At 40.5% G+C, this 12,196-nt stretch overlaps 1 protein-coding gene and 1 long non-coding RNA gene across 2 annotated transcripts; both read right to left on the bottom strand.

The window, feature by feature from the left end:
- Positions 1-3,672: 3,672 nt before the first annotated feature.
- On the bottom strand, positions 3,673-9,605 carry LOC308103029 (uncharacterized protein; the record flags this gene model as incomplete). Its single annotated transcript, XM_080452881.1, has 8 exons — positions 9,580-9,605; positions 9,262-9,306; positions 8,952-9,016; positions 8,741-8,864; positions 8,594-8,659; positions 7,882-8,035; positions 7,144-7,293; positions 3,673-3,692 (listed from the first exon to the last, which is right to left on the bottom strand). Exons 1-8 carry the CDS (start codon positions 9,586-9,588, stop codon positions 3,673-3,675), a joined length of 633 nt encoding a protein of 210 aa, XP_080309007.1. The 5' UTR covers positions 9,589-9,605.
- Positions 9,606-10,635: 1,030 nt separating this feature from the next.
- LOC308103349 lies at positions 10,636-11,633 on the bottom strand. The gene is made up of 4 exons (XR_013934730.1): positions 11,526-11,633; positions 11,401-11,448; positions 11,180-11,263; positions 10,636-11,072 (listed from the first exon to the last, which is right to left on the bottom strand). It is a non-coding gene; the product is annotated as an uncharacterized lncRNA (long non-coding RNA).
- Between the last annotated feature and the right edge of the window lie 563 nt (positions 11,634-12,196).

The following is a 12,196-nucleotide window of genomic DNA, read 5'->3' as shown; positions in this document are numbered from 1 at the left end:
CGCTGGCTGAGAAAAAAAGGAAGGAGTGGGTTTCGATGGTTAATGGCTATACGTTGCTATTTGCAGACACACCATCACAGACACAGCTGATAGAGCATGATATTGGAGAGGTAAAACGAGCCCAACTGGATAAGGAGGTTAGGTACATGCTGGATAACAATTTGGCAGAATCCTCAAATGGCAGTTGGGCCTCTGTGTCTCGTTTGGGTAAAAAGCCTGATTCAATTTTTCGACCTTGCACAGACTTAAGGAAAGTCAACAGTGTTACAAAACCTGACTTGTTCCCTTTACCACGCATGGAAGATTGCCTTAGACCAAGTAGGTTCTGCAGTTGTGGTACCTCTTACTGTTATTCTGAAGTCTAAGGTTTATTTGGTCAGCTAAGGCTGTGTTTTTGTAAAACTGCCAAGTACAGTTATTTGATATTGGTGCCTGTATCCATCTATTTACGCTGCCCATCATCACTCTTAAAACTGTTCCTACAGGTGACTGAGGGGGTGAGTGGGTGGTTGGATGGATGGGTCAGGTATTAGTATGATTAATGAGAACTGTAAAGTTGAATTAAATGTTACGGAGTACCTGGTTGGTCTCCTATCTTATGGGGGGGGGTGTGACGACCCATCCTATTGTGTGTAGTGTTGCTGTGAGTTCTAATGGTTTTCTGTTTCTGTGTAGGAGGAGGGGACCAGCCTGCAGGGGTGTGCCTAGACGACGAGGCACACCTGACTCCAATCACCTGCTGGAGTATTTAAGCAGGCTGGTCAGGGCCATTCTGTCTCTCTCCCCTACACAGGAAACATTGTTTGCTTTTGGTTCCTTTTGAGTTTAGTTCTACCTTGTTTCTGCACCTTGCACATACACTACATTTTCACACATCCATACATGCACTACACTACTGATACCACTGACTATACACACCCCATTCTACTTAAGTATAACTTTTTGGTTCTTTTAGTTATTAATAAATACATTTAAAGTTAACTCTGTGTGTCGTCTCCCATGTTTGTCATGATGTGATTCAGTTCATGACACTATGCATCATATATAATGTATTATAACCAGCTTATAACACTATAATTATTGTTATAAGAACTCATTGATGCTCATAAATGAAGCAGTTGATGTGTGATTCAGCAGTATAGTCCAGTTCTGTATGTCCAAAAAAGAAGGTTCATTCAAATTTTCGGGGGATTAGGAAAACTATACATTTTTGGAAACTTCAGAGTATAACAAATCAGAAAATCCATGATTCCATTTGCGCAGAAGCCAATATGGTGGCCATCTTGGATGTTGCAAAATGGCGACCTTTGAATATTCGTTTTACAATATCTTGACTTCTAGATTATGTAGGATCTGGATTCTAGTGGCTAAATCTAAATTTTTAGGGTCAGGAAATCCAATGGTGCTAATTAAAAATATTTACAAATGATCAATGGCACAGATTTGGGTCATAATCCTTGATTTGGGGGAAAAAAAATAAAAATGTAATATTCGTTTTTCCACTATTTTGACTTCTAGATTACATCTAGAAGGATCATGATTCAAGTGGTTAAATATAAATTTTTCAGGAAATCCAATGATGCTAATTCAAATCAGTGATCAATACCACATATTTACATAACAATCTAGAATTGTAATATATGATTATCTGAAGAGACAGAGATAGATGATTTCTCTCAATGACACAAGGTTGCGTCATTTATTTACACAAACACAAACTAGACCAGTCTATACATCATCCTAACTATCATCATTGCTGTCACTAGCCAATGTATCTTGACAGTCTTCATCATTTTGGCAGTCAGCAGTACACTGACATAGCTCCGTACAGGGTAGCCCCAATGATCTGCACGAATATCTAAGTGAAGAACAGTCTGCTTTACAGTGACATCTGACCATCTCAATGATTGCCTCTGGTGCTGGGAGGGACTCAGTTGTAACTGGTTTCAGCTGGCTGTCCTTGTCCTTGTAGTAGTAGCCATTGTTGAGTGGGTCAAGGAACTCCTGCTGAGCAATGTGTGCCTGACTCCACACTCTGGCCTGGATATGGACTCTTAGGACATGCTGCTTGAGAGCACCAAGGGTGGGTGGAAGCTTGTCCCCTTCTGCCATGTGTTTGCAGAATAGATGCCATCTCAGCTCAGGGATGACTTTGGTAAGTCTGCAGTATATACAAACTTAGCTACTGTAGTTAGCAGATCCTCTGTCACATCACTGGTTTGAGAAAGCATCTTCAGAGCCTCGAGGACATCATCACCAGCTTGAGGTAGCTGTTCCACCAGGTAGGTTTGCCTATCCTAGAAAATCTCCCAGTGTTGTCTGCTCCTGTAAAGGCATGAAATGCCGGCAAAGCTTTGGCTCGGTCTGCACCCAGAATTTTCCATATTGGTGCCACTTCCAAAATCCCAGATGTCAGATGTCAGTGTACTGCTGACTGCCAAAATGATGAAGACTGTCAAGATACATTGGCTAGTGACAGCAATGATGATAGTGAGGATGATGTATAGACTGGTCTAGTTTGTGTTTATGTAAATAAATGACGCAACCTTGTGTCAATGAGAGAAATCATCTGTCTCTGTCTCTTCAGATAATCATATATTACAATTCTAGATTGTTATGTAAATATGTGCTATTGATCATTAGCACCATTGGATTTCCTGAAAAATGTAGATTTAACCACTTGAATCATGATCCTATGTAACCTAGAAGTCAAAATAGTGGAAAAACGAATATTACATTTTTCATTCCCCCCCCCCCCCCCCAAAATCAAGGATTATGACCCAAATCTGTGCCATTGATCATTTGTAAATATTTTTAATTGGCACCATTGGATTTCCTGACCCTTAAAATGTAGAATTAGCCACTAGAATCCAGATCCTACGTAATCTAGAAGTCGAGATATTGAAAAAAGAATATTCAAAGGTCGCCATTTTTCAAAATCCAAGATGGCCACCATATTGGCTTCTGCGCAAATGGAATCATGGATTTTCTGATTCCAAAAATTTATAGTTTTCCTAATCCCCCGAAAATTTTAACGAAATTACATAATAGAACTGGACTAGTAGTAGGATTCAAGTGTCTCCATGCTCTTGTTCTGAAAACTTATGTAGGATTTAGCAGGCGTTTTTAGAATCGGCTATACAGAAGGACCAGAGTTTGCTCTGAATAGGAAGTGTTTTAAGGAAGATTTCAGAACCCATGGTGTAAGACTAAAACACACACACGCATATTACAATCACTCACTTAGACTGGCCTCCAATGTGTTAAAACAAGGGACACAGATCAGTGTCCCATGGGGTTAATTAGAGTTAGGCTTGGGGCTAGGGGTAAAGATAGTTTTGAGGGAACATAGGGCTGACTATAGGTACGCTCCCGTGTATGACAGTGCAAAATGTTTGCCTATTCTTTGACTCCTGTTGTCTGTTATTCTGTGTTAAAGAAGTAATAGTCTGTCCTTTAGCACAGTTACATATCTGCCCGGTACAAATGTTTAAGTGAACAGCTTGACCTGTATCCGTTTTTGTGTACTTGTCTAGGTGGATGATGTGTCCCTTCAAAATGTGGCAGGCAAGACAAGTTTTCTGAATCTTACATCAATGATTGCTATTAAAAATCATTGCTATATGAAACATTAAAATACAAGGTTGTTTAATTTTCAACAGTGTAATAGAATCAGACATCAGCATCCTGGGCTGTACAAAGAGCAGTTAGCACTGTTTAAAAAAGGACAAATATATGAGACGTATAAAAGTTTATTTTTTATAACATGTAAAGCCTAGAAACACAATATTTGTATGCACAAATTACTCAAGTATAAAGACATCAGCCCATTGTGTCCGATGACAGCGGCAGGAGAGCTGGTTAGGAAACTCCTTTTCCCCGCAACGTTCCATAACTAAAGCATTGGTCTGTTTATAGGAAAACATATGCAGCACTGTACAGTTGTGGAGGATGCAGGACTTAACATAAGTATGATTACAACGAGCTACGCCATTACCCTCTCGACAACAAATACATTATTATTAACAGACAGAACAGACGTGACTAGGAACTCTCAAGTAGACACGCGTTTAGTTTAAAGAGGTGGTGCCATGTTTTTGCACTTTTTCTGTTTTTCATGTGTCTATGAGGTTGATAGAACTTCATTAAGGCCCCCGCTGGTGGTTTTAAGGTGTTTCATGTCTTCTCTGACTATTTGGAGTTTTTTCCTGGAGGCTGAAACCTTGAGAGTCAAACGTGCCAATCCAAAAACAGCGACATACTGACGTAACAATGCCCATACCCACCCACCACACCTCCCCTCATTATCATTGTCATTTATACTACAACCTTTTGTGGGCGGAGCTGCCTCAAACACACGTGTGTGACCATGGCAGGTTGTTCTGTGCCTAACTGCTGTGTGACAGCTATCAAACAGTTGTTTCACAGTTTGCCCATTGACACGGACAAACGTGATCAATGGCTTAATTTCATTTATAAAGACAGGATTATTCCCTCAGCCCCCTCTACCAGGCTTCGGGTGTGTAGTTCCCATTTTGTTGATGACTGCTTCACCAATTTAGTGCAAGTCAATATGGGATTGCAAACAGGAAAGTACTGAAGCCAGGTTATATTCCGACGATTTATCCTGGAGACAGAGAAAGCAGCACCTCAGGAGCGTTACCGGTAAATTAAAACATCCGCCAGCCCCAATAAAATGATTTAGGAGCATGAATCGGTTTGACATAGCCTTGTGTCTGTGACCTCCCCCACCGTTTAGTTGTGGGATTTAGTTCAGCGTCAATAAGATCGCTTCTGAACATCGTATGGAAAATGTAACGGTAGTCGCGGTAACCTACAGTCGTCTGTTGTTACGACGGTGTGAAGAAATTAATGGATGGGTTGAAACAACCTTTTAAATCGGGGTTTTGTGCCGGTCTGCGACTCTGCGTTGAATTCAACGTGCAGAGACAGTGCTGGTCGTGAACGCGCATCGCCGTTTAACATGGCGTAGAGTTAGATCAGGGATGAGCCTCCATGTTAATTCAACGCAGGCTGCCAACAAACTAAGGTTTTAAACGGTTGTTTGAGCCCATCGATGCGTTGTTTCACGCCGTCGGAACAACAGACATATGTAGGTTACGGCGCCTAGCTTTAGATTTTTCATACGATGTTCAGAAGGTAAAACATTTACATTAAATTGGCAGAACATACCAACTCGAGTCATACAGTCTCAGCCAACGTTAGGGTCTCTAGAGCTAGTTCAGTTGGATTAGATACATAGCGTGATTATTTGTCAATATAATAAAAAAATAGACAAATTATCTGTGCATCTGCAAACAGAAGTGTATTATCAAGGTGGAAATGGCTCTGAATACATTATGAGAGCATCTAGTTAGACGTTTTATATGCATATGCCTACTGTAATATACTGTAGCTTATATTTCCATTTTCTAGTAAGGGGATGTATGGAAAGAATACATAGCCCATTTAAATGGGAATGTCAGGTTGAAGGAATACAAATGCATTGTAATGATAGTAAAATGTGTGCAGTGATGCTATAAATAATGTCACTGATGTAATGGATACCATAGTCATTGTAAGATAAAGTTCTACTTGGATCACAGGATATTGAACATCACCATGGCACATCTGTAAGAATGTATGACATTGACAACTGATGGTTCTGTTTAAAGGACAACTTTAGTTTTTTACAACCAAGGTTTATGTTTTAGATTGTAATTAAAGTAAATAAATGTTTTAATTTACTGCTTTCTATAGTTTTAGCAATTTTTGCGATCTTTTTTACAGTGGGGGGAGGCATTCTGTCCGGTGGCTAAATATGTATTTTTTTACACAATAACCCTGCGTTTTCTTTATTATTATTTACAGTAGCTCTTCTAGCCCCCAATAATAATCACATCTGGCCATCAAAGACCACCGTACCTTTTTTTGTGTGTAAAAAAGGCATATTTAGCCACCGGACAGAATGCCCCCGCCCACTGTAAAAAATATCGCGAAAATTGCTAAAACTATAGAAAGCAGTAAATGAAAAAGAAATAACACTCATCTTTTATTTACTTTAATTACAAGCTAAAATATAAACCTTGGTTGTAAAAAAACAAAGTTGTCCTTTTAAGCCTTTTATTTATCCGTTGCACACATGAGCATTTGGGATTTGAGCAAAGGGTTGATGAGGCTTTCCGGTTATGGAGTAGTTCTTCTTCTTCTTCCTCCTCATCTTCATCTGAACCAGATTCAGGCTCAAACATATATGGCTGTATTTGTCCTCCTGCCATTTTGTAAACAAATGGGCAGAACCATGGGCAGTCCTTTAGTGATAAGGGGGAAGGACTAGGACAGGTGGGTGGTCTTATAGGAGGAGGCGGAGGGACTGGATTAGATGGGTGGTGCTAAGTGAAACCAGGTATACTTAATGAACTGGTGGGTGTGTCTACATAAAAACAACATTTGAACACTTACTGTACATTTTTTTTTTTTGAAAAAAATCCTTACATAATAATAATACCTTATGATCAGGTTTTAGGGTTGAAAAATATCATGGCACTCCAACTCCAAGCCTCTCATTTTTGGTATAGAGCTTTGAAATAGGGCTTTGAATTTGAAACATTAAGGCTTCTACACAATTTCTGAACACAGAATGGCAGCAGTTAATGCAGGAAAAAAAAGGCACAGTAAAGCTGAGAGTCATTCACATCCCTAGAATATCAGCAAAATAACTTCTGAATGGCTGGCAGGATTACCATTAAACTTGGTGGGAATAATCAATAACCCGAAGAGACGGTAAACTTTTGGGTCAAAAACGGCACAGTCACAATCAAGGTAAAAATGTCATAACCACTCATGTATCAGGAAGGGAGAGACAATAGAACAAGAGATGTTTGTGGAGACGGGTTTTGCACTTCCAGGTGCAATGTTTTTCTACCCATGTAGTAGTTGTAGTATTGCCTTCCAAGTCAAGACCAAATAATTGCAGGTGAGACCGGGACAAGACGGAGACCATCAAAATGAACACCCTAAAAAGTACTCTCCACACATGCAAGAATGGAAGCCTAATCCCATCAGCCATTTTCATGGAAGGTGCCTCCAGCATCATAAAAACAGTCAATGCTGCAAAATCCTGCCAGATCATCTTCAGAGTACATCCCCAGTAGAGTTGTCCTCTGCGACCATGTCCCCTGTAGCCTTCCGAGTCCTTGTACAGGTTGCGGCACTGTCTGCAACTGGAGATCTGGAACGGGATCCTGTAGGTCTTGGTGTACTCCACAGAGTACTCCTTCCAGGTCACCACACCTGATGAGAAAAGAAAAGAAGGACTCAATTGTCTAAAACGTAGGTTCAGGTTATTTTTTATTTAAGCCAGAAGCCTATAGCTGCCACCCAAAAAAAACTTTTTTCAAGCCAGACTAGCCGTCATGTCCAAGTTGACTGCACCTATAGCTTATTGTGGTTCTATAAGTGAGTGACTTTACCTGTAGCATAGAGATGCTGTGCACATAAAAATGTGGGAGTCTAAATGAAAGCGTAACTATATACAGCATGGCGGCCATGGCTGAAGGGTTAATGAGCCCGACTGGGAAGCCTCCAGGGGCCTCAGAAATGTGTCAAAGTGTGCCTGAGCAAGACACTTAACCCCAACTGCTTACCCGAGGTGCTGCCCCCATAGCACCCACTGCTCCTGTTACTTAGGGTTACATGCAAACACCTCATTTCACTGTGTATGCAAATATACAGTGACAAACCTGAAGACAGAAACAGCAAGCTAGTCCAAATCAGACATTTTCAATCCATGATAAATCTAGAGCTCTAGACACAATTGAAATAAAGCTGGTTTGTTGGTCCTGTCCTTAAACGAGGCAGATTTAGAGACATACAACTTACTGTCAAGCCAGGCAAAGTGAGCTTCCTGCAGAAAGTAGTCCTCCCTCACCACCTCCCAGAACCGTTTACATGTAAGAGCCAGGGTGCGGATTGCGGGGTCGCCATCCTCCAGCACCACAAGGACGAAGATCTTCAATAAAGTCTCTGCAGGCAGCTGTGAACATGTAACGAGTGTAATTAAAAAAATGTTGGAATAATACGTTTCTATCATCAACTTGTAACAAGGACGGTGTCAAAGGATCTTTCATTCTATAACCATCACATTTGTGTCCTACAGATAACATAACGACTCTGCCAGTGCAAAAAAATGTATTGCCCACGGCAGATTTGGTCTAGGCCCGCTCGGTTGTAATTGGATTTAGCTGCGCCCTTAGTTGTGGGGCACCAATCAGGGCCCAGCATGCAAAATTGCAAATGTTGGGTGGGTTTATCCTCAGAGATTTTTTTTTTAAATCAGCCCCTTGGAAATGCAGGTGCCAAACAGATTCCAGACCAATATCTATACGCAGTGATATTAGTCTGGCTATGCCAGGCTACAGATAACATACTGCATTGTATGTAGTTATTGTTGAGTATCGGATTAAGACACAGCATTTACAAAGCGGCAAGCTAGAATGTCTACATGGAGCTAACCTCTAACTGTTTATGAAGTGAATTGCTTAGATGTGCTTAGATGTTCTTCACATAAAAATATCACAGTATAGCCACTTGCCTGCAAAATGCCAACGGCCATTCCCTCTGGCTCCTCCATCTTGGAATTTTTCGAGGGGACAGGTTCCTTGAATGAGATACATATTACCTGATGGCTTCGTAGATGTCAACACAAGTTTCTTGGCTCTGTAAAACGTTTATTTATTACCATGGTGACCTCATCGCACGGTCTCTTCTTGGGGATCCTCGTCAACAGCGTCCCACTTCCGCTGTCAATCTGTCTTCTCATCTGTTGGCCCTCCACTGTGAAGTGGGCAAATCTCCGTCCATGGCTGTAGTAAATCAAATCCAAATGACATTGCTGACAGATTGCTAATAATATCTTTCCATTTTTTTAGATTATTTAACAACACTCATACCGTTCAATCTGAAGATTCTCCACCAACAGTGTGCACCACCACCTCCTCAAACGGGGCATGTCATGCTGAAGAACAGAAGAGTACAATACATTAACAGATCATTTTGTTTGGAGGCCCAACTCACTATTTGCCTAACAGACCCACACGTTAACATCAAACAAAGCACAATGACATCTGCCTCCTCAGAAAAAAGAAAACCAAAGTGAAGGGAAACACTCTTTGGAAGGACCAGAGGGGTGTCCTTTAATGGACCAAACCCCAAAATATAATCACACTATTTTAAGCATATCAGCATTGATTATATACTTACAATTGTGAAATCAAATGGAGCCTCCATCACAACATACCAGGAGTACTGCAAATATAGCAAAGTTGTGTTGGTACAATTATTTTTGCATGCTTCGAAACTCAGCATGCAGAATAGAGAGAGGGTGGAGGGGGGGGCATTCTATTGCAATAAATATATATAAATGACTTTAGATGGAACTGAGGCAATGGGGAACGAACAAGTAACGCTGTGTCAGAGAGTAATGACATTTGGACAGTGTTCCTTTTACAGATGAGCCCAGTGCCAGTTAAGTCAAGGAGAAAGCATAATTTTTCCCCCTTCTGGAAACCTTTAACTCACCATTAGCATGAAGACCCCACAGTCATTTCCCGATGTTTTGGGAGACCCTGTTTAAAATACACGTTTAATTGAAAGAAAACAACAAAGTTCAATGGCTTAAAGATGTAGGAATGTGGGTCATAGGGTGGGTTAATTTGACCTCCAACTAACCTGCGCCAGGGTTATCATTATAGCTTTTTTTTTTGCTGCATTTATTACGAATGTATTATGTTGTACCATGTATTGTTAGTTGTCAAGATGTTGAAGGTTTACATGGACCACAATGGAAACAAGCCTTTGGCTTTTTTTGTAGTGTTCTGTCAGTGTTAATGTACTGTACTGTCAATAAAGTATTCAATAAATGATAACCACAGTAAAGTAAACGTGTGAAATGAGAAATACATTGTTGTAATAGCTAAAAACTGATAAATGCTCTTTGCAAATTAGTTTTACCTCAATATCCTGGCCTGTAAATTCTGACCATGCTCCTCCTGGGAAGAGCCCTGATAGAAAAAAGAAAATCAGTAACTTCCAGAAATACTCACCACAGTTCTAAAGGTTCAAGCTAGTCTGGGGAACAGAACTCCCAAAAAGTATTTATAACATTTTTGAAAAAGTCTGGTTTTATAAAATTTGAGTTAGGAACCCAAACTGGTTTCATTGATGAACCGGTTCCAATGTTGACATGCAAAATGGAATCTACAGTATAGGGTTTGGCGCTAATCACTTCCTTTAATCAATGCCAGCATGTTGACAGCAGTTAATTGCAAAACCGTGACATCACGTGTACGCTGCTGTAATTTACTTGACCATGTTCAAATGTTATTAGGCAGACATGCAAACATGTCTGCCTAATTCAACCACCTTAAAATACATGCAACCCAAGACATGCAACCTCAAAATACATGCATTGCAATGTAGGGCTGGGCAATACATCTATTTTATAACGATATCATGACATTAGAATAGACATAACAATAAGTGTTAAGAACATAAGTGTTCTCTTTTCCTGGTTTTAAAGGCTTTACAGTAAAGTGATATTTGATTATGTCCGTATCACCCAGCCCTAGTGCCAACAGTTTGCAGGTCTGGGAACACGACTGCCAAATAAATATTTACTTTAAAACGTTTGAGAAAGTCTGGGGAACACGACTTTCAGCAAACAACTTTCAAAACCTCAAGATCTTTTGATAAGGCTTTGGCGCAAAGCCTTGTCCCCTGTAATATTGTGAGTCCAGGAAGAGAATTTCTCCCTTTAATGGCTTCATAACCTATAGGGGAAATAGTCAACAAAGTCTACACCATTACACCACAGATGAAGCCAATGGACACCACACAGCTACAGATCAAGTCAATGCACACAAAATATAATATATATCTACATGGTCACAACATGATCAGTCTTTCATTCAGGGTGGTTTTGCAAGCAATACTAAAGAGTCACTTACACACAGAACAAAGTGCCCTGGGATCCACAGGGGGAAAATCAAGGCATCCCTCTTGTGGGAGTCCACCTTAAATGGAAATATTGCAAATATGTATAGTTATTATTAAGGCTTTTTCCCCTACACTCATCTTTGAAGTAACTTTTTAATACAAACTGCACGTCCCTGGTACTTACTGGAAGAGAGAGTCGAGCGTCACAGTGATTAGGTGCCAGCCAGGTAGGTGGAACATGTAGATCCACTACGAATACATCTTTGCCCTGTAGAAGATATGTCTATCAATAAATACATTTTGTTCAATCAAATTTGTCATATACAGACACATATATATACACACACACACATATATATACACACACACACACACACACCTGATACTGCATACACATATACACACCTGATACTGCATGGCTTCATGTATGAGCCTCAAGCACGCATTTCCCACCTGTAAAGACATCACTTTAATCCTAATTCCAGAAAAGTGCAATAACTTCAGAAATTCTGACTAAAAATGTTCCCCACCATGGAGTCCATTTCCCGCCTTAGTCCCAGGGTGACAAGGTTCTCTCTTGTGAGGCACGTATGACAGTCTTTGACGATGAGCTCCTCCATTGGTCTGGTCGCATCAAGAACATAGTCGACCTACACATTACAAAGAAATGCAAGCAGTGTCAAACAAATAAGGAATTAAAACAAGATTTGTGACATTGAAAACGTTGTACAGGAGGAAATGTGTATAATGAATTAAACGTATTATTATAAGAGTCATCATATGCCTGGAACAGGGCTCTGACACTTGATTAATTGCAAAAGAATGGCAACAAAATGAATGTGGGGAAAATTAAAAAAAATCTATGACACAGCAATGCAACCACATACCAACTGCTCTTGAAGGGGATGATGCACTCCTTGTGTCCATGAGGTGCGACAGGGCCTGATGCTTGAGGTCATAGTGAGAGCCTCACAATGATTCCCACAGTGGTGCGTCGTGCTCACATCTGTAGCGACTTCATGCTCATGGGTCGAGACATCTGCCTGTGTGTCTGCCTGCACTGCAAGACATGGACAACATTTAATTAATGTATCCTTCTGTGATGTTTTGACCACAATAAGAACCCTGCTAGCATTACTATTCTAGGATGAAGAGTCTATGGAAATAGGAGATCTACACCCCCCAGCAGCCTCACGACGTG

This window comes from Gymnoscopelus braueri (assembly GCF_963280865.1).
Source record: "Gymnoscopelus braueri genome assembly, chromosome: 16".
Lineage (NCBI taxonomy): Eukaryota > Metazoa > Chordata > Actinopteri > Myctophiformes > Myctophidae > Gymnoscopelus > Gymnoscopelus braueri.
This window is presented reverse-complemented; position numbering and strand designations above follow the sequence as displayed.